The 23,459-nt window shown below is 39.5% G+C and overlaps 1 protein-coding gene across 2 annotated transcripts; it reads right to left on the reverse strand.

Moving 5' to 3' along the window:
* Positions 1-432: 432 nt before the first annotated feature.
* Positions 433-22,930, reverse strand: LOC141497390 (uncharacterized). Of its 2 annotated transcripts, XM_074200034.1 has the most exons (14): positions 22,794-22,930; positions 21,838-21,975; positions 21,043-21,180; positions 20,263-20,400; positions 19,497-19,634; positions 18,107-18,208; positions 16,658-16,795; positions 15,958-16,092; positions 14,565-14,687; positions 13,888-14,025; positions 13,005-13,064; positions 12,221-12,349; positions 4,815-4,874; positions 433-720 (listed from the first exon to the last, which is right to left on the reverse strand). In XM_074200034.1, the coding sequence occupies exons 1-14, from the start codon at positions 22,884-22,886 to the stop codon at positions 553-555; spliced, it is 1,698 nt and encodes a 565-aa protein (XP_074056135.1). In that variant the 5' UTR covers positions 22,887-22,930; the 3' UTR covers positions 433-552. The 2 variants fall into 2 exon arrangements, with proteins under 2 accessions (XP_074056135.1, XP_074056143.1); XM_074200042.1 differs by lacking the exon at positions 14,565-14,687.
* Positions 22,931-23,459: the final 529 nt, after the last annotated feature.

Raw genomic sequence — 23,459 nt, forward strand, 5'->3', positions numbered from 1 at the left:
CCTGAGTCACTTCATCTGGTGATTGCTTGGCTTGTTCTCACCAACCCTTTGACCTTTTCTACCCACATATGCAAAGAAAATCAGAGGAGGAATAGATTGGCTTGAAAATGGAATGTATTTGCTTCCTTTTTCCAAATTTCCTTACTCCCATTTAAAACATAAGTGTCTAGATTACAAAGCTGGCCCCTTTCCCCATCATTTTGGTGTTCTTGGCTTTGAATATCTTTTCTTCCTGTTGTTGATCTCCTTAGAAGCCTTGAGTCATCTTATAGGTGAATCTTGTTTCATTGACTAAGATTGTATCTCAGCCCTGAAACTCTGGTTTTCATCCTCAGGCTCAGACCATCTGTCTTTCCCTCTTATCATTGAAGAACAAAACCCAAGATATTATTAGTTACCTTCTACTTTCAATTCTTATTTCTCAAGCCCTAAACCACAGTCCCACACTTCATCCTGTGATTTCTTGGCCTGTTCCCATCAACCGTTATATCCTCCTTCTACAAATTCTTACAAAGAAACTCAAGAGTTGGAGTGTTTGTCTGAAAATATGTACTATTTTGACTTTTTCCAAATTTCCCTACTCACAAAGGGCAATTTGTCTATTGATGGTCCAGACTTATTCTCCTTCACTAGCATTGCATTGCTTTTAGGTCTTCTCACCTTTTCTGGCTGCCCAAGAGTCCTCTTCTTAGCAGAACTAGGTCTTCTTGGAGGCGATTCCTGTTGCAATGGACAAAATTAGCTCTTGCCCCTGGTTGCCATCCTCAAGCTCATAAGATTTATCCTTTTCTTCATATGGAAAGAATAAATCCCTCGACATTCTCAATTACCTGTTACTCCCAACAACTTGAACCTCAGTCCCACATTTCATTTTATGAATTCTTGGCCTATATTCATCAATCTTTTTGACTTCTCCAAACTTTTGTGACTGTTTTGACTTTTTACAAATTTCCTTACTCACAAAGGAGAAGTGAAAGCAGATAACCCACCTCTTTTGCTTTTCAACTCTAAAACAACTAAGAAATTAATCCAATTGCCAACCTCAATAAAAGTAGGATAAGATGTTATAAAAGGTTCAGGTGATTTGTTGATCTTGTTATAGGTCTGTATATTTTGTAACACTCTTCCTCTATGTTGAAAGTATTGACCTTTTTCTTCAGTGAGTAGGACATGAAACCTGACTTCAGGAGGAGGGTAACCAAGGTTGAATGATGACCAGGAAACCTAGGAGTGAGCTTGGTCATAGGATTTTAGGTATTAGTCACTGCCTGAGGAATGACAGCATCGTAACAAAGGATTACTAGATTACTGAATGAGGACTCAGAGTTCTCCATTTGACCTAGAATTTTGATTTTAGGTTGGCTCACCATTTCAGCTTGTACAATGGACCTCTTAGAGCCAAGTCACCATTCACTGGATAAGATTGTTTTTCATCTTGGATGCTCTTCAGGCTCAGGTCTTTGATCTTTTTCCTACTCATTATTAAATAAGAGAGCCCTAGACATCAGGAATTACATTTTTTTTATTTTTTAAAGTTTTTGCAAGGCATTGAGGTTAAGTGGCTTGCCCAGGGTCACACAGCTAGGTAATTATTAAGTGTCTGAGGCTGGATTTGAACTCAGGTCCTAGTCCTGATTCCAGGGCCCATGCTCTATCCACTGACCAACCTAGCCACCCCCCAGGAATTACTTTCCACCTTCATTGCTAGCCCCCATTGCCCTGAGGCAATGTGAGTTTTCATGGCCTGTTCTCATCAACCTCTTTGTCGACTTTTTAACTTTTTCCAAAATTCCTTGCCCATCCAGGAGAAGTGAAAGTAGTAACCCATTTCCTGCCCTTCATTCCCACCTCCTTCCCCTTCGTTTTTCAACTCTAAAACAACCAAGAAACTAATCCAGTTGCCTACTTCATATAGGAAGTGGGGTTCAGGTGATTTGTGCTCCTAAGGTTTTATATTTTATAACAGTCTCCCTAACTGTTGAAAGTAGTGAGTGTGACATGAAAATGAAACATGGCTTTGGCAGTAGGTGGATAAGCAAGGTTAAGAGAAGCCTAGGAATCTGCTTGGTCATAGGATTTCATGTGTTAATCACTGATTAAGGAATGACAGGTTATTAGCTTAGACAGGATAGGTTGCTAGATTATGCTAGTTAGGTTGTTAGATGACTCAATGTCCCCTTGCCCCAGAATTTTAGTGTTCTCAGGTCTGCTAACCATTTCTACCTGTGCAATGGACTTTTTCTCAGTAGAGCTGAGTCTTCTTGGAGTTGAGTCACATTTCATTGGATAAGATTGTTTTTCATCTTGGATCTTCTGTTTGTCATCCCCAAGCTCAGGCCATTGGTCTTTTTCCTATTCATCATTGAATAGGAAAGCCCCAGACACAAGGAATTACCTTCTACTTTCATTGCTTACCCCCATTGCCCTGACTTAGAGTTCCTCAGTTTATCCTGTGATTTCATGACCTGTTCTCACCAACCTCTCTGCCTCTTCTACCAACTCTTACCAAGAAAATCAAAGTAGGAGTTGGTTTGACTGGAAAAGAGAATGTGTTCACTTTCCAAAATTCCTTGCTCATCCAGGAGGACTGAAAATAGGTAGTCCACCTCCTGCCCTCCACATTCCCATGAATTTCTCCTTTGCTTTTCAACTCTAAAACCTGACTTTGATAGAAGGATAAGCAAGGTTAAAAGAAACTTAGGAATGAGCTTGGTCATAGAATTTCAGGTGTTAAGCTACTGACTGAGGAATGACAGGTTACTAGATTGGAGAATAATGGCTCAGTACTGTCTCCTTGCCCTAGAATTTTAGTGTTTTTGGCCTGTACAAATTTGGCCTGTACAATGGATCTCTTCTCAGTAGAACTGAATTTTCTTGGAACTGAGTCACTGAGTTTGATTGGAAAAGATTGCTTTTCTTCTGGAATACTCTGTTACCTTCAATCTCAGGCCATCTATCTTTTTCCTACTCATCACTGAATAAGAAAGCCTAAGACATAAAGAATTACTTTCTATATTCAATGCTGATACCCCCCATTGCCCTGAGGCATAGTCTCTCAATTTATCCAATAATCAAAGTGGGAGTTGTTTGGCTGGAAAAGATCTTTCTTTTCAAAAATTCCTTGCCCACAGAGGAAGAGTGAAAATAGGTAATCCACCTTTCTGCCCTCCACTCCCACCCATTCCCCCTTTGCTTTTCAACTCTAAAACAACCAAGAAACTAATCCAGTTGTCAACCTCAAGTAGGAAGTGGGAAAGAGTGGTGGCAAAGGTTCAGGTGATTTGGAGCTCCTATATTTTATAACACTCTCCCCCTAACTGTTGAAAATATTGACTTTTTTGTTCAGTGAATTAGACATGAAGATGAACCTGACTTTGGTAAAAGGTTAAGCAAGACTGGGTGCTGACCAGAAAGCCTAGGAGTGAGCTTGGTCATAGGATTTTAGATATTGATCCCTAAGTGAAGAAGGACAGGCTACTAGATTAGAGAACTGTGGATGTAGAAATTGGGTGGAGATGTAAATTGACTACCACCTTACTCTTGAGGTATAAATTGACTAGAAGTAGAGAATTATAAGTGTAACAGAAACAATGGTAATCTTAAAGGCTTCTCAAATTGGGTGAAGATCCCCATTCTTGATGTACCATTGATTCATTGTTTAACTTAAAATTTGTATCCTGATCTCCTCCTACCTAATTCCTGTCCAGTATAGTTCACCTTTTGCCCTCTGGATGAGAGTCAAGACATAAAAACCTAGGTTTGGACTCCAGCTCAGGGCCAAAGTCTTCTCTGACTATGGCCCAGCCAATGCTGCTTGGCTGTTCTTTTATCTCTCTCTCTCTACCAATCCCTTTTCTGTATTGTAACTTCTTTTAATAAATTTTGTTTTATTTCCACTCTTGCTTTCCTGAGTCTGAATAATGATTCCTCATAGGCAGAATTGAACTCAAGTAGCCAGTGGCAACACTATTTTTTATAACACTCTCCCCTGTTGAAAATATTGACCTTTTGGACAGGATGGACAATTAGATTATAGAATGAGGGCTCAGAATTTGTCCCTCTGCCCAAAAATTTTGGTGTCCTTGGGTCTGCTTATCAATCCTGCCTGGGCAATGTACCTCTTCTCAACAGAGCTGAGTCTTCTTGGAGCTGATACACGTTTCATTGGATAAAATTGTTTTTCTTCTGGAATATTCTATTTATCTTCTTCAAGCTCAGACCATTTGTTTTTTCCCTAACTCATCACTGAATAAGAAAGCCCCAGACATCAGGAATTACTTACCATTTACAATGCTGACCCCCATTGCCCTGAGGGACAGTCCCTCACTTCATCCTGTGTTGTCTTGGCCTGTTCTCATTTATTTCTTTGCCTTTTTTCTATATTTCCTTACTCATAGAGGAATTCATCTCCTACTCCCACCTTTTTCTCCTTTGTTTTTCAGTTCTAAAACAATCAAGAAAGTAACCCAGTGGCCAGCCTTAAATTGGAAATGGGAAAAAGTGGTGCTAAGGTTCAAGTGATTTGGTCTTCCTATTTTAATCTTGTATATTTTATAATACTCTTTCCCCTAACTGTTGAAATTAACCTTTTTTCCTTGGTGAGTGTGACATGAATGAAACTTGGCTTTGGTGATAGGATAAGCACCTAAGTAGGATAAGGTTAGAAGCCCAGAGTAAGCTTGGTCATAGGGTTTTAGGTGTTAGCCATTGACTGAAAATGATAACTCTGTGTTTCACAGAATGGGTATCTAGTTTACAGATCCACTTTCTAGAGCTGTCCTCTTTCCCCACCATTTGGTGTTCTTTCTGCTTACCTTTTCTGCTTGCACAATGGTTCTCTTTTCAGTCAAACTGAGTCTTCTTGTAGGTGACTCCTGTTTCAATGAATAAGATTGCTTTATATCTCTGAGAATCTGGTTGTTATCCTTGAGCTCTGGCCATCTGTCTTTTTCCTATTCATCACTGAAGAACAAAGTCCCAGACCTCAAGAATTACTTTTTACCTTCAATGCACACTCCAAACACCCTGACCTACAGGCCTATACTTTAATCCTACTATGTCTTGGTCTGCTCTTATTAATCTCTTTACCTTCTTCTAATAACTATGGCAAAAAAAACCTCAACCCAAAATGGGAGTGGGTTTTATTGGAAAAGAATTTGCTTTTACTTTCTTTTTTCCAAAATTCTTTGTTCACAGAGGAGGAATGAAAATAGCTATCTTTAGACCTCAGTTTCCACCCATTTCTCCTTTGTTTTTCAGTTCTAGAACAACCAATAAATTAATGCAATGGCCAAACTCATATAGGAAGTGGGGGGAAAAAAGGGTCAGTTGATTTTGTACTCCTTTTTAAAGGTTGTATATTTTATAACACTCTCTATTAAAATTATGAACTTTTTTCTTCAATGTGTGACATGGCAATGAAACCTTGATTAGGTAGAAGGATAAATAAGCTTCAATGATCACCCTAATTCCTAGGAGTGAACCTGGTCATAGGATTTTCAGTGGTATCGACTGACTGAGGAATGACAACTCTGTGACAAAGGATAGGTGTGTAAGTAGTGACCAGGACTGTCTCCTTTCCCCACTCCTTTCCCCATTTGCCAGGGCAATGGTCATCTTCTCAGCACAACTGAGTCTTCTTGTAGGCAAATCTTGTTTCAGTGGATAAGATTGTGTCTCACAGAGGATACTCTGTTTGTCATCCTCAGGTTCAGTCCATCTGTCTTTTTCCTATTCACCATTGAAGAATAAAGCCCAGGCACTAGGGATTATTTTTTAACTTCAATGCTTACTTCCAACACCCTTACCTACAGTCCCAAACTTTATATGTCTTGGTTTGCTGTCAATATCTTCGCCCTCTTCTACCAATTCTTGAAAAGAAAATCAAAGACTGTTGGTTTGACCAAATGATAGTTTTCACATTCTTTTTCAAAATTGCTTACTTGTAGAGGAGGGATGAAAGTAGGTAACCATCCTTCTGCCCCCCTTCAATCCCATCCATTGTTTCTTTGCTTTTCAACTCTAAAACAACCAACCTCAAAATAGAAAGTGGGAAAGAGTATTGGCAAAGGTTCAGGTGACTTGTTGCTCCTATTTTAGGGTTGTGCATTTTATAATACTCTTGAAAGTGTTGACATTTTTCTTCTGCATGACATGAAAATGAAACTTAGTTTTGGCATAGAATAAGCAAGGAAGCCTAGCTGTGAGCTTGGTCATAGGATTTTAGGTGCTAACCACTAAGTGAGGAATGACAACTTTGTGACAAAACATGGTTGAATCTAAAGCACTGTCCATAGCTTTTCCCTTATTTTGGTGTTCTTGGATCTGCTTACCATTTCAGCTGGTACAATGGTCTTCTTTTTCGCAGAACTGAGTATTTTTGTAGGTGAATCCTGTTTCAGTAGATAAGATTGCTTTTGATCCTGGACACTCTGTTTGCCATCCTCAGGTTCAAGCCATCTTTCTTTTTCCTGCTCATCACTGAATAAGAAAGGCTCAGAAATCTCTAATTATTTTCCATCTTCACTGCTCACACTCTGACCCATAGTCCCAAACTTTATCCTATGTTGTCTTGGTCTACTATCATCAATCTCCTTGCCTTCTTCTACCAATTCTTGCAGAGAAAATCAAAGTGACAATTGCTTTAGTTGAAAAAGAGACTGTTTTCATTTTCCACAATTCCCTGCTCAGAGGACTGAAAGTAAGTAGCCCCTTCTGCCTCCACTTCTCCCTGCCCCCACCATTTCTTCTTTACTTTTCAACACTAAAACAACCAAGAAACTAACCCAGTCCAACCTCAAATAGAAAGTAGGAAACAGTTGTACAGTTCAGGTGGTTTGGATCTCCTATTTTAGTATATATTTTATAATACTCTCCCTAATTGTTCAAAGTATTGACTTATTCTTCTGTGATTTTCACATGAAAATGAAACTTGGCTTTGGAAAAAGGATAAGCAAGGTTGGATGATGATCGGAAAAATCTAGAAGAGAGCTAGGTTATAGGATTTTAGGTGTTAGTCACTGATTGAGAAATGACAGCTCTGCTATAATGGATGAGTATCTAGATTAGAAAAGGACTGTCCAGAGCTGTCCCCTTTCCCCACCATTTTGGTGTTCTTTCAGCTCACCTTTTCTGCCAGAACAATAGTCCTCTTCTCAGTATAACTAAGTTGTCTTGTAGGTGAGTACTGTTTCAATGGAGAAGATTGCTTCCTATCCCTGAGAATTTGACTGTCATCCTCAGTCTCAGGCTGTCTTTTTCCTATTCACCATCCCAAATATCCCATCATCCCAAATATCACTAATTACTTTCCACCTTCAGTGCTCATTCCCTACACTGTTATGTAGACTCATACTTTAATCCTATGATGTCTTGAAAATCAAACCGTTTTCACTTTTTTCCAAAATTCCTTGCTCACATGTAAAAGTAGGTAACTCACCTTCTATAGCCTCGACTCTCCACACATTTCACTTTTGTTTTTCAACTCTAAAAACAACCAAAAAACCCGAATGAAATGGCGCACTCCAAATATGAAGTGGGAAAAGGTGGAAGAAAGGCTCAGTTGATTTGGCACTCTCATTTTTTAGGAGTGTATATTTTATAGCACTCTTTAATTGGTGAAAGTATTGACCTGTTTCTTCAGTGAGTGTGGCTTGAAAATGAAACCTCCCTTTGGTAAGATGATAAGCAAGGTTTGATGAGGACCAGGAAGACTAGGAGTAACCTTGGTCATAGATTTTTGGGTTTGAGTCACTGACTGAGGAATGACAATTCTATGACAAAGGATAGGTGTCTAGGTTACAGAATGATTGTCCAGAGATGTCATCTTATCCCACCCATTTTTGTGTTCTTGCTTTGCTCACTTTTTCTGTCTGGGAAATGAGAACTGAGTCTTCTTGTAGGTGAGTCCTGTTTCAATGGATAAGATTGCTTTCTACCTCTGAGAAACTGATTTTCATCCTCTGGTTCAGGCCCTCTGTCTTTTTCCTATTCATAAGACAGAGTCTTCAGGAATTACTTTCCACCTTCAATACTCATCCTCCAAAGCCATGAACTACATTTCTTCACTTCAGCCTTGATTTCTTGATTGGTATGAACATTTGGCATGTTCTCATCAACCTTCTTGCCCAATTCTTTTTTTTTTTATGTTTTTGCAAGGTAAATGGGGTTAAGTGGCTTGCCCAAGGCCACACAGCTAGGTAATTATTAAGTGTCTGAGGCCGGATTTGAACTCAGGTACTTCTGACTCCAGGGCTGGTACACTATCCACTGTACCACCTAACCAACCCTCCTTGCCCACTTCTGTCAGCCCTTGCAGAGAAAATGAAAGTGGGATTTGGTTTGATTGGAAAAGAAGCCATTTTCACTTTCTTTTCCCAAAATTCCTTATTAATAGAGGAGTGAAAGTTAGTTCAATAGGATAGTTAGTTAGTTCACCTGCCCTCTTCTACCCATTTCTCCATTCCTTTTTTAACTCTTAAAAACAACCAAGAAACTAACTCAGTAGCTTATCCTCAAATAGTAAGTGGGGAAAAAGAAGGGTAAATGTTCAAGTGATATAGCCCTCCTATTTTAGGGCTGTATATTTTATAATATCCTCCCCCAAACTGCTGAAAGTATTTTTTTCTGTGATATCACATGAAAATGAACTTTGGTTTTGATATAAGGATAAGCAAGGTTGGATGGTGACTAGGAAGACTAGGAGTGAACTAGGATTCAGGTGTAAGCCACTAATGAGGAATGATAGCTCTATGACAAAGAATGGTTGTCTAGAATATGAAGTATTCTTCACAGCTGTCCCCTTTCTCCATCATTTTGGTGTTCTTTCTGCTCACCTTTTCTGCTGGCACAATGGTCCTCTTCTCAACAGAACGGAATCTTCTTATGGGTGAATCCTGTTTCAATGAATAAGATTTGCTTCCTATCCCTGAGTATCTGACTACCATGCTGTGACTCAGGCCATCTATCTTTTCCCTACTCATCATTGAAGAACATAGGTCCAGTCATCAGGAATTACTTTCTTCCTTCAAATACTCATTCCCCAACACCCTGATCCACAGTCCTAAACTTTATCTTATGAAGTCCTATTCTGCTCTTATTAACCCATTACCCTCTTCTACCAACTCTTGCAAAGAAAACCACAGTGGGAGTTAATTTGACTGAAAAAGAGACTGTTTTCAATTTCTTTTTCCAAAATTCCTAGCTCACAGGTGTGAAAGTAGATAGCCCACTTTCAGCCCTCTACTCTCACTAATTTCTCCTTTGCTTTTCAAGTCTAAAAAGAAACTAACCCAGTTGTCAACTACAAACAGGAAATTGGAAAATGGGATGCGAAGGTTCAGGTGATTTGGCCCTCCTATTTTAGGCCTCTAGATGTAAAATATTCTCCCCATTTGATATTTTTCTTCTGAGCTTGATCATAGGATTTTAGGTGCTGACCACCACTGATTGAGGAATGATGCTCCATGACAAAGGATGGGTGTCTAGATTATAGAAGTACTGTCCACAGCAGTCCCCTTTCTCCACCATTTTGTTGTCCTTTCTGCCCACCTCTTCTGTCAAAGCAATGGTCCTCTCCTCAGCATAACTGAGTCTTCTTGTTCATTGCCTCTTATCCCTGAGAATCTGGCTGCCATCCTCTGGTTCTGGTCCTTGGTCACTTTCCTATGAATCAGTGAAGAACAAATCCCAGACATCAAGAATTATTTTCCACCTTCAGTGCTCATTATCTCACACTGAGATACAGTTCCACATTTTATCCTATGAAATTTTGGTCTACTCTCAAATTTCTCTTTTCCATCTTCTAAAAGCTCTTGCAAAGAATATCAGAGTGGGAATTGTTATGACTGGAAAATGTTTTTCCAAAATTCCTTGCTCACAGAGGAGGAGTGAAAGTATGTAGTCCACCTTCTTCCCTCCACCCCCACCACTTCTCCTTTGCTTTTCAACTCAAACAATCAAGAAATAAAGCCAGTGGCTAATCACAAATAGAAAGTTGGAAAAAATAATGTAAAAGTTTGGGTGATTTAGCTCTCCTATTTTAGGACTCTTTTTTTTTTTAATAATACGCTCTCCCAAATGCTGAAAGTATTGATATTTTCCTTTTGTGACTGTCATATGACAGTGAAATTTGATTTTGGTGGTAGGATAAATAAGGTTGGATGGTGACCAGGAAGACTAGGAATGAGCTTGGCCATAGGATTTTTAAGTATTTGCCATTGATTGAAGAATGATAGTTCTGTGACAAAGGATGGCTGTCTAGATTAGGGAAGGACTGTCCAGATGTGTCCCCCCATTTTAGCATTCTTTCTGTTCACCTCTTCTACTGGAGCAATACTCTTTTCAGCAGAATTGAGTCTTCTTGTTGGTGAGTCCTTTTTCAATGGATATGATTGCTTCCCATCCCTGAGAATCTGCCATTGGTCACTTTCCTATGAATCATTGAAGACCAAAATCCCAGACATCAAGAATTATTTTCAACCATCAACGCTCATTCTCAGTACCCTATCAAAAAGGCCCAAATGTTAATCCTATGATATCTTTTTTTAAAATTTTTTTTAGGATTTTTTTTTTTTTGCAAGGCAAATGGGGTCAAGTGGCTTGCCCAAGACCACACAGCTAGGTATTATTAAGTGTCTGAGGTCAGATTTGAACTCAGATACTCCTGACTCCAGGGCTGGTGCTCTATCCATTGTGCCACCTAGCTGCCTCCTATGATATCTTTAAGATCAAAATGGCACTAGATTTGGTTGGAAAAAAGAGCATTTTCACTTTCTTCTTCCAATATTCCTTGCTCACAGAGGAGGAGTGAGTATGCAGCCCCACCTTCTGCCCTCCTCTACCACCCATTTTTCCTTTGCTTTTCAACTCTAAAACAATCCAGAAATTCACCCAATTACCAACCTTAAACTGGGAGTGTGAAAAAATGATGATGCAAATATTCAAGTGATTTGGCTATCCAATTTTAGGGTTATATTTTTTTCCCTAAATATTGCAAGTATTGACATTTTTCTTCTTTTAAGTTTGACATGAAATTGAAATCTGGGGTAATTAGGTGGTGCAGTGATAGAGCAGCAAACCTGGAGTCAGGAGTACCTGAGTTCAATTCTGGTTTCAGACACATAATAATTACCTAGCTGTGACCTTGGGCAAGTCACTTGCCTTAAATGAGTAATTAAAAAAAAGAAATTGAAATCTGGCTTTGGTAGGAGGGCAATTAAAATTTGCTATTGACCAGGAAGCCCAGGAGTGAGCTTGGTCATGGGATTTTAGGTGTTAGCAACTGTCAGAGGAATGACAACTATGTGACAAAGGATGGGTATTGTAGAGTATAAAATGACTGTCCAGACCTGTTCCCTTTCCCCACTATTATGATACTCTTTGGTATCTTCACCATTTCTGCCTGGGATATGGTTCCTTTCTCATTGGAATTGAGTCTTGTCGTCAAGTCTTGTTTCAATGGAAAAGATTGTGTCTTATCCTGGATGCTCTTTTTGTCATCCTCAAACTCAGGTCATCTGAAGCTTCCCTACTTATCATTGAAGAATAAAGCCCCAAACATCACACATTACTTTTCCACCTTTAACTCTCATTCCCAACACCCTTATACAACAAGTCAACACATTGTTTTAGTCTGCTCTCATCAATCCCTTTGCCCTCTTCTACCAACTCTTTTTTTAAGGTTTTTTGCTAGGCAATGAGGTTAAGTGGCTTGCCCAAGACCACACAGCTAGGTAATTATTAAGTGTCTGAGACCGGATTTGAACCCAGGTACTCCTGACTCCAGGGCTGGTGCTCTATCCACTATGCCACCTAGCTGCCTCCACTTCTACCAGCTCTTGAAGAGAAAATAAAAGTGGCTGGTTTGACTAGAAAAGAGATCATTTTCTTTTATCAAAATTCCTTATTCACAGAGAAGATGACAGGATTCTCCTGTGGTTTTCAACTCTAAAACAACCAAGAAACTAAGTTGCCATCCACAAATATGAAGTGGGGGAAAAAGTGGTGCAAAAATCAAGTGATATGGCTCTCATATTTTTTGACTTTGGAGTAGTATTAAATAAGGTTGGATGGATGAGCAGGAAAACTAGGTGTGAGTGTGGTCATAGGCTTTTAGGTGTAAGGCATTGACATAGGTATGATAGCTCTGCATCAAGGGATGAGTATCTAGATTACAGAAGAACTATCCAGAGCTGTCTCCCCCCCCCCCCCATTTCCCCACCTTTTCTGCCTGAAGAATGGTTTTCTCAGCAGAACTGATTCTTCTTACAGATGAGTCCTGTTTTACTGGATAAGATTGCTTCCTATCCCTGAGAATGTCATCTTCAGGCTCAGGCTCTCTGTCTTTTTCCTATTCATCATTGAAGAACAAAGACCCAGACAACAGGAATTACTTTTTTTTTTGTTTGTTTGCAAGGCAATGGGGTTAAATGACTTGCCCATGATCACATAGCTAATTGTTATTAAATGTCTGAACCATGAAAGACTTGGGGTCAGAGTGCTCACAGGAGAGGAGTGATAATAGGTAGTTCACTTTTGGCACTCCACTCACAACCGTTTATCCTTTGCTTTCCAACTCTGAAACAACCAAGAAATTAATTCAGTTGCAAATCACAAATAGGAAGGAGGAATGAAAGTAAGCAGCCCATCATCTGCCCTCCACTTGTACCCATTTCTCGAAACTAACACAGTAGTCAACCTTAAATTAGAAATGGGAAAAAGTGGTGCAAATGTTTGAGTAATTTGGCCCTCCAATTTTAGAGCTGTATATTTTATAATACTCTTCCTACTTATTCAAAGTATTGACATTTTGAAAACAATACCTGGTTCAGCTAGAAAGGCTGGTGACCAGAAAGGCTAGGAGTGAGCTTAGTCATAGGATTTTAGGTGTTAGCCTCTGTCTGAGGAATGACTGCTATATCACAAGGGAGGGGCTGTCTAGATTACAAAAGCATCATCCAGAGATGTCCTTTTTCCCCCACCAATTTGTTGTTCTTTCTGCTCACCTTTTCTGGCTGGGCAATGGTCATCATGTCAGGAGAACTCAGTCCTCTTGTAGCTGAGCCCTGTTCCAATGGATAAGATAGCTTATCTCCCGGAAAAGCTCCCTGCCTTCCCCTAGCTCAGGCCATTTGTCTTTTTCCTACTCATCATGGAAGGACAAAGGACAAAGTCATCAGAAACTACTTTCTATCTTCACTGCTCACTCCCAACACCTTGACCCTAGGGTCTTAACACTCTATCCTGTTGAAGACTTGGTCTACTCTGATCAACCTCTTCATCCTATTCTACCAATTCTTTTTTTTTTTTGGAAGGCAAATGGGGTTAAGTGGCTTGCCCAAGGCCACACAGCTAGGTAATTACTAAGTATTTGAGACTGGACTTGAACCCGGGTACTCCTGACTCCAAGGCCGGTGCTTTATCCACTATGCCACCTAGCCGCCCTATTCTACCAATTCTTACAGAGAAAACCAAAATGGGACTTGGTTTGTATAGAAAAGAGTCTGTTTTCACTTCTCCAAAGTTTCCTGCACACAGGAGTGAAAATAGTGGACAACTTTAAATTAGAAGTGGGAAAAGGTATAAATGTTCAAGTGATTTGGCCCTCCAATTTTAAGGCTGTATATTTCGTAATATTCTCCCTACTTGTTCAAAGTAATGACCTTTTTTCCTTCTGTAAGAGTAAAATGACAATGAATTCTAAACTCAAGAAGATAATCAAGTTTGGTTGATGACAAGGAAACCTAGGAGTGAGCTTGGTCATAGTTTTAGTATCAGGTACTGACTGAGGAATGACTGCTATGTGACAAGGGATGAGTTTCTAGATTAAAAAAGGACTGTCTAGAATTATCTTATTCCCCCTCCATTTTTGCTATTATTTCTGCTCACCTCTTCTGCCAGGGCAATGCTCATCATCTCAGGAAAACTGGTGCTTCTTGTAGCTGAGTCCTGTTCCAATGGATAAGATTGCTTCCTCTCCCTGAGAATCTCCCTGCCTTCCTCTAGCTTTGGCCATCTTTCTTTTTCCTACTCATCATTAAAGAAAAAGACCCAGTTAATGTTCACTCCCAACAACCCACCCTTTATTCTATGAAGTCTTGGTCTGTTCTCATCAACCTCTTTGCCCTCTTCAGTCAACCCTTACAGAGAAAATATGGAAAACAGACTATTTTCACTATCATTTCCCAAAATTCCTTGCACACAGAAGAGGAGTATATGTAGGTATTTCACTGTCTGCCACCCATTTCTCCTTTGCTTTTGAACTTTAAAACAACCAAGGAGGTAATCCATCTGCCAATCACAAATAGAAAGTTGGAAAAAGTGGTGCAAAGGTGATTTTAGTACTGTATTTTTATAATACTTTACCTTTTTTTTTTCAGTGACCATGACAGGAAATTGAAATCTTGCTTAGATAGGAGGATAAGCAAAGTTCAATGGTAACTAATTCTTAGGAGTGAGTTAGGTCATAGGATATTAGGTGCTCACTGAGGAATGAAAGCTCTGTGACAAAAGATGGGTTTCTAGATGACAGAAGAACTGTCTGGAGCTGTGTTTTTTCTGCCCACCTTTTCTGCCTGGACAATGGTCATCACAGGAAAACAGAATCCTCTTGTGGCTGAGTCCTGTTCCAATGGATAAAATTGCTTCTTCTCCCTGCCTTCGTGTAGCTCAGACCATCTGTCGTCTTCCTACTCATCATTGAAGGACAAAGGTCTAGTCATTGGGACCTACTTTCTATATTAGATGCTCACTACCAATAGACTCTCCCTAATCTCACCCATTATTCTATGAAGTCTTAAAAAGGGACTGTTTTCACTTTCCTCTTCAAAAATTCCCTGCTATACAGCCTTGTTTGTGGTGGCAAAGAATTGGAAATCAAGTAAATGTCCTTCAATTGGGGAATGGCTTAGCAAACTGTGGTATATGTATGTCATGGAACACTATTGTTCTATTAGAAACCAGGAGGGATGAGATTTCAGGAAAGCCTGACGGGATTTGCATGAACTAATGCTGAGTGAGATGAGCAGAACCAGAAAAACACTGTGCACCCTAACAGCAACATGGGGATGATGTTCAACCTTGAAGGACTCGCTCATTCCATCAGTGCAACAATCAGGGAACAATTTTGGGCTGTCTGTAAAGGAGAGTGCCATCTGTATCCAGATAAAGAACCATGGAGTTTGAACAAAGTTCAAGGACTATTCCCTTTAATTTAGGGGAAAAAACCAGATATCTTATTGTCTGATCTTGTTACCTCTTAGACTTCTTGTCTCTTCCTTAAGGATATAATTTCTCTCTCATCACACTCAATTTGGATCAATGTACAACATGGAAACAAAGAAAAGACTGACAGATTGCTTTCCATGGCGGGGGGGGGGGGTGGGAAGTAAGATTGGGGGGAAAATTGTAAAACTCAAATAAAAAATTAATAAAAATATTCCCTGCTATAGAGGAGGAATTAATGTAAGTAGCCTACCATCTGCACTTGACTGTCACCCATTTCTCCTTTGCTTTTGAAATCTAAAACAACACCCTGATCCCTTGTCCCACACATTATCCTTATCTCAGTCTGTTTTCACTTTAGGTATCCCACTATTTGCCCTCCATTGTCATCCATTTCTCTTTTGCTTTTGAAATCTAAAACAGCCAAGTTAGGTATTCAGCTGCCAATCACAAAAAGAAAATTGGAAAAAGTGATTCAAGGTTGATTTGGGACTAGTAATGTAGTTGATTAGTAATGTATATTTTTCTAAAACTCTACCTACCTTTTAAATGTATTAACTCCCCTTTCCTCAGCCATTATGAATGAAATTGTAACTTTTCTTGGATAGGAAGACAATCAAGATTGAATTATGACTCTAATTCCTAGAAGTGAGCTTGGTCATGACAAGTCTTTGACAAACTATGGGTTTCTAGCTTACAGAAAGTCTAAAATTCTTTGCAGTTCTTTCTGCTCACCTCTTCTGCTAGAGCAATGGTCCTCTTCTCAGCAGAACTGAGTCTTCTTTCAGCTGTATCCTGTTCCAATGGATGAAATTGCTTCCTCTCCTTGACAATCACCCTGCATTCTTCTGGCACTGACCATCTTTTTACCTATCCATTGGAGGACAAAGAACCAGTCATTAGCAACTACTTTCTACCTTCAATATTTAGTCCCAACACCTTGATCCCTAATCCCACAGTATATCCTATGAAATCTCGGTCTGCTTTCATCAACCTCTGCCCTTTTCTATCAACTGAAAGAAAATCAAAATGGGAGTTGGATTGTTTGGGAAAAGACTGTTTTCATTTTCATTTTCCAAAATTTCTTGCTCAAAGAGGTGTGAATGTAGAAGACCCATCTGCCCTCTGCTGTCACCCATTTCTCCTTTGCATTTGAGCTCTAAAACATCCAAGAAGGTAATCCAGCTGCCAAAACTCTCCCTGCTTTTTGAAAGTATTAACCCATTTTTCTTCAATGAGTATGATATGACAATGAAACTTTGTTTGGGTAGGAGGGTAATTAAGATTGAATTATGACCCTAATTAGGACCATGGGATTTTTCAATGTTAGCCACTGACTGAGGAATGACAACTCTGTGACAAACAGTGAGTTTCTAGATTATTGGACTTTCTAGAGTTGACTCTTTCCCACGATTTTGCTATTCTTTCTACTTACCTCTTCTACTGGAACAGTGGTCCTCTTCTCAGCAGAACTGAGTCTTCTTTTACCCAAGTCCTGTTCCACTGGATAAGATTCCTTCCTCTCCCTGAGAATCTCCCTGACTTCCTCAGGAACTGACAATCTTCCTTTTCCCTACTCATCATTGAATGACAAAGGTCCAGGCATCAGAAACTAGACTTCAATGCTCACTCCCAAAAACCTGACCTCTAGTTCCCATATTTAACTATATGAAGTTTTGGTCTGTTCCCATCAACTTCTTTGCCCTCTTTTTTCAACTCTTGTCAAAAAAAAAAACAAAGTGAAAGTTGGCTTGTTTGAGAAAAAAGATTGTTTTCACTTTCTTTTTCTACTTTTTCCAAAATTACTTGATTATAGGGGGAGTGAATCCCACTATCTTCCCTCCACAGTTGCCCATTTCTCCATTTGCCCATTTGAATACCTAAACAACCAAGAAGTTAATTCAGCTACCAATCACAAATAGGAAACTGGAAAAGATGTAAAGGTGATTTGGCCCTCCTATTTTAAATGTATATTTTATGATACACTCCCTATCTTTTGAAAATATTTAACTTCTTTTTATTCAGTGATTATGACATGAAATTGAATCTTTCCTTGGGTAGGAGGGTAGGCAAGATTCAATGATCACCCTAATTTCTAGGAGTGAGTCTGGTGATTTTGGGTGTTAGCCACTGACTGAGGAATGACAACTCTGTGACAAAGGATGGGTTTTTAGATTACAGAAGGACTGTCTAGAGCTATCCCATTTTCCCACCCACTTTGTTGTTCTTTCTGCTCGCCTTTTCTGCTGGCACAATGGTCATTGGGTCGTATTGTAGTTGAGACTTGTTCCAGTGGACAAGATTCCTTCCTCTCCCTGTGAATCTCCCTGCCTCCCTCTGGCACTGGACATCTTCCTTTTTCCTACTCATCATTGGAGGCCAAAGCCAGTCATCAGGAACTACTTTCTACCTTCAATGCTCACTCCTCCCCAAAATCTGATCCCACACTTTATTATATGAAATTTTGGTCTGCTCTCATCAATTTTTTTTTTTTTGCAAGGCAATGGGGTTAAGTGAGTTGCCCAAGGCTGCACAGCTAGGCAATTATTAAGTGTCTGAATTCAGATTTGAACTCAGGTCCTCCTGACTCCTGACTACTGTGTCACCTAGCTGCCCCTCTTACCGACTTCTAATCTTCTTTTCCCAAAATTCCTTTCTTATGGGAAGAAGAGTGAATGTGGATTTCCTACCATCTACCCTCCCCTCTCATCCATTTCTCCTTTGCTTTTGAACTCAAACAACTAAGAAGGTAATCCAGCTGCTTAGGAAATTGGAAAAGGTGGTGCAATGGTGATATGGGCCCCCTAATTTTAGCAATGTATATATTATCGAATTTTATCACACTGTCTCCTTCCCACACCATATTGCAGTTCTTTTTGCTCACCCCTTCTGCCTGAGCAATGGCCCTTGGAACTAAGTCCTGTTCCAATGGATAAAATTGCTTTCTCTCCCTGCTTTCTTCTGGCCCTGGCCATCTTCCTTTTTCCTATTCATCATTGGAGGACAAAGAGTTAGTCATTAGGTATTACTTTCTACATTCAATGCTCATTCCCAACACCCTGATCCCTAGTCCCACAGTGTATCCTATGAAGTCTTGGTCTGCTTTTATCTACCTATTTTTCCCCTTCTACCAAATATAGCACAGAAAATCAAAATGGGAGTTGGATTGTTTAGAAGTGTGACTATTTTCACTTTCTTTTACCAAAATTCTTTGCTCATACATGATGTGTGAATTTAGGTATCCTACCATCTTCCCTCCAGTGTCACCCATTTCTCCTTTGTATTTGAACCCTAAAGCAGTCAAGAAGGGTTATTCAGCTGCCAATCACAAATAAGAAATTGGAAAAAGTGGTGCAAAGGTGATTTGATCTTCCTAGTTTAGCATTGTATACTTCATGATACTTTCTGTACTTTTGGAAAGCATTTAACCCCTTTTTTCTTCAGTGACTCTGACATGAAATTGAATCTTTGTTTGGGTAGGAGGATAAGCAATTTTCAGGAACTACTTCAATATTCACTCCCAAAAAGCTGACTCTTAGTCTCACACTTCATTATTTTTTTTTTTCAGCCTTTTGCAAGGCAAATGGGGTTAAGTGGCTTGCCCAAGGCCACACAGCTAGGTAATAAGTGTCTGAGACTGGATTTGAACTCAGGTACTCCTGACTCCAGGGCCAGTGCTTTATCTACTGCGCCACCTAGCTGCCCCCCCCACTTCATTATATGTTTTAGTTTGCTCTCATTAACATCTTTACCCTCTCCTTTCAAATCTTCCCCAAGAAATTCAAAATGAGAGTTGGGTTTTTTGGTAAAAGAGACTGTTTTTGCTTTCTTTTTTCAAAATTCCTTTCCTACAGGAAGAGGAGTGAATGTGGGTTTCCTGCCATCTACCCTCCACTGTTCTCCATTTCTCCTTTGCTTTTGAATTCTGAAATAACCAAAAAGTTAATCCAACTGCCAAAAACAAATAAAAGTGTTGCAATGATGATTTGACCTTCTTATTTTAAATGTATAGTTTATGACACACTCCCCTATCTTTTGAAAGTATTGTCTCCTTTTTCTTTGGTATGACATGAAATTGAAACTTTGCTTGGGTAGGAAGATAAGCAGGGTTCAATGATCTTCCTTGGAAGGATCCTAACTTTGGTTATAGGATTTTTGGTGTTAGTTACTGACTGAGGAATGAAAGCTCTTTGGCAAAGGATGGGTTTCTAGATTCCAGAAGGAATGTCTGCAACTGTCCTCTTCCCACCCATTTTATAATTCTTTCTGCTCACCTCTTCTGCAAGAGCAATGGCCCTCATCTCAGCAGAACTGAGTCTTCTTGCAGCTGAGTCCTGTTCCAATGGATGAATTTGCTTCTTCTCCATGACAATCTCCCTGCATTCCTCTGGTACTGACAATCTTCCTTTTTCCTACTCATCATTGAAGAAGAAAGGCCCAGTCATCAGGAACTACTTAAATGCTTACTCCCCAAAACCTAACTCCTAATCTCACAGTTTATTATATGAAGTTTTGGTCTGCTCTCATCAACTGCTTTGCCCTCTTTCAATTCCTTCTGAGAAAATCAAAATAAGACTTGACTTATTTGGAAAAGAGATTGTTTTCACTTTCTTTTTCCAAAATTTCTTGCTCTCAGGAGCAGTGAATATAGATATCCCACCATCTGCCCTCCACAGTTTCCTATTTCTCCTTTCCTTTAAGACTCTAAAAAAACAAAGAAGTTAATTCTGTTGCCAATAATAAAGAGGAAATTGGTAAAAGGTGATTTGGTCCTTTTATTTTTAATGTACATTTTATGATACACTCTCCTCTTATCTTTTGAAAGTCTTAACCCTTTTCTTCCTGCAATGAATATGACATGAAATTGAAACTTTCTTTGGGTAGGATGATAAGCAAGGTTCAATGATCACCCTAATTCCTTGGGGTGAGTTTGGTAATAGGATTTTTAGTTAGCCACTGACTGAGGAATGACAACTCTGTGACAAAGGATGAATTTTTAGGTTACAGAAGGACTGTCTAGAGTTTGTTCTTTCTGCTCACCTTTACTGCTGGCACAATGGTCAACATCTCAGTAGAACTGAGTCTTCTCATAGCTAAATCCTGTTCCATTGGATAAGATTGCTTCCTCTCTCTGACAATCTCCATGCTTTCCTCTGGCATTGGCCACATTCCTTTTTCCTACTCATCATTGAAGGAAAAAGGCCCAGTCATCAGGATCTATGTTCTACTTCTATGTTCACTTGCAACACCCTTTCCTCTAGCCCCACATTTTATCCTATGATGATCTGCTCTCATCAAACTCTTTGCCCTCTTCTAATTTTGCAGAGAAAATCAAAATGGGAGTCTGGTTGCTTGTGGAAAAAAGTGTCTTTTCATTTTTAATTTCTTTTCCGAAAATTTCTTTCTCACAGGATGAGGAGTGAATGTGGGCATCCCACCATCTGCTCTCCATTGTCATTAATTTCTCCTCTGCTTTTGAACTCAAAACAAGCAAGAATGTAATCTAGCTGCCAATCACGAATAGGAAATTAGAAAAAGTATTGCAAAGGGGATTTGGGCATCCTATTTTTAGCAATGTATATTTTATAAAACACTCCCTACCTTTTAAAAGTATTAACCATGACGTGAATTTGATACTTTGGGTAGGGGAATAAACAAGGTTCAATGATAACCCTAATTTCTACAAGTCACTTTGGTCATAGGATTTTTGGTGTTGGTAACTGACTGAGGAATGACAAGTCTGTGACCAAGGATGGGTTTCTAGATTACAGAAGGACTGGCTAGAATTCTTTTCCCACACTATTTTGCAGTTCTGCTCACCTCTTCTACTGGGGCAATGGCCCTCCTCTCAGCAGAACTGAGTTGTTGTGCAGCTGAGTCCTGTTGTAATGGATAAAATTGCTTCCACTCCATGAGAATCTCCCTGCTTTCTCCTGGAACTGGCCATCTTTCTTTTTCCTAGTCATCATTGGAGGACAAAGAACCAGTATAAAGAAACTATTTCCTACCTTTAATATTCATTCCCAGCACCTTGATCCCTAGTCCCACAATGTAACCTGTGAATTCTTAATCTACTTTCATTAACCTCTTTGCCCTCTTCTACCAACTGTAGCAGAGAAAATCAACATGGTAGTTGGGTTGTTTGGAAAAGAGATTGTTTTCACTTTCATTTTCCAAGATTCCTTGCTCACAGAAGAGGTGTGAATGTGGGCATCAATCATTTGCTGGCCTCTGTCACCCATTACTCCTTTGAATTTGAACAACCAAGAATGTAATCTAGCTGCCAATCCCAAATAGAAAATTTGAAAAATTGATGCAAAGATGATTTCGCTTTCCTATTTTACCACTATCTAGTTTATGACACTCTCTCTACTTTTTGAAAGTACTAAATCCCTGTATTTTCAGTAAGTATCACATGAAATTGAAGCTTTGCTGGGGTAGGAGAAGAAGCAAGTTCAATGATGACCTAATTTCTAGGAGTGAGCCTGGTCATAGGATTTTTGTTGTTGGTCACTGACTAAGGAATGACAAGTCTCTGACCAAGGATGGGTTTCTAGATTACAGAAGGACATTCTAGAGCTTCCCCTTTCCCCACCATGTTGTGGTTCTTCTCACCTCTTCTGCAGGAGCAATGGCCCTCATCTCAGCAGAATTGAGTCTTCTTAAAGCTGAGTCTAATGCCAATGGATAAAATTGCTTCCTCTCCACAAGAATCTCCCTGCTTGCTTCTGGCACTGGCCATCTTCCCTTTCCCTACTCATCATTGGAGGAAAAGAGCCAGTCATTAAGGCACTACTTTCTACCTTCAATACTCACTCCAACAACCTGATTCCTAGTCCCACAGTGAATCTATGAAATCTTGGTCTGCTTTCATTAACTTCTTTTGCCCTCTTATCAACTATAGCAGAGAAAATCAAAATAGGAGCTGGGTTATTTGGAAAAGAGACTGTTTTCATTTTCGTTTTTCAAAATTCCTTGCTCACCAAGGAGGTGTGAAAGAAGGTACCCACCATCTGTCCTCCATTTTCCCTTTGCATTTGAACTCTAAAAAAAACAAAACCAAGAATATAATCCAGCTGCCAATTACAAATAGGAATTTTTTTTTTTTTTAGGTTTTTGCAAGGCAAAGGCTTGGCCAAGGCCACACAGCTAGGTAATTATTAAGTGTCTGAGACCAGATTTGAACCCAGGTACTCCTGACTCCAAGGCCGGTGCTTTATCCACTACGCCACCTAGCCACCCCTAGAAATAGGAAATTTGAAAAAGTGTTGCAAAGCTGATTTCACCTTCCTATTTTAACATTCTTTTCTTTATGAAACTCTCACTACATTTAGAAAGAATTAATCCCTTTTTCTTCAGTGAGTATGGCATGAAATTGAAACTTTACTAGGGTAGGAGGATAAGCAAGGTACAATGATGACCCTAATTTCTAGGAATGAGCTTGATCACTGGATTTTCAGTGTTAGCCACTGACTGAGGAATGACAAGTCTGTGACCAAGGATGAGTTTCCAGATTACAGAAGGACATTCTAGAGCTTCCCCTTTCCCCACCATGTTGTGGTTCTTCTCACCTCTTCTGCAGGAGCAATGGCCCTCATCTCAGCAGAACTGAGTCTTCTTATATCTGAGTCCTGTTCTAATGGATTAAGTTGCTTCCTTTCCATGAGAGTCTCCCTGCTTTCTTCTGGCACTGGCCATCTTCCTTTTTCCTATTTATCATTGGAGGACAAAGAACCAGTATAAGAAACTACTTCCTACCTTCAATGCTCAATCCTAACAATCTGATTCCTAGTTCCACAGTGTATCCTATGAAGTCTTGGTCTGCTTTCATTAACCTCTTTTTTCCCCTCTTCTAACAACTATAGCATAGAAAATCAAAATGGGAATTGGGTTTTTGGAAAAGAGACTATTTTCATTTTTGTTTTTCAAAATTCCTTGCTCACAAAGGAGGTGTGAAAGAAGGTAGCCCACAATCTGCCCTCCATTCTAAAAAACCAAGAATAGAATCCAGCTGCCAATCACAAATAAGAAATATGAAAAAGTGTTGAAAAGGTGATTTTACCTTCCTATTTTAGCACTATTTTAGTCTTGGTCTGCTTTCATTAACCTCTTTGCCCTCTTCTACCAACTATAGCAGAGAAAATCAAAATGGCAGTTGGGTTGTTTGGAAAAGAGACTGTTTACACTTTCGTTTTCCTAAATTCCTTGCTCAAAGAGGAGATAGGAATGTAGGTATT

This window comes from Macrotis lagotis, chromosome 1 (genome assembly GCF_037893015.1).
Source record: "Macrotis lagotis isolate mMagLag1 chromosome 1, bilby.v1.9.chrom.fasta, whole genome shotgun sequence".
In the NCBI taxonomy this organism is placed as follows: Eukaryota; Metazoa; Chordata; class Mammalia; order Peramelemorphia; family Peramelidae; genus Macrotis; species Macrotis lagotis.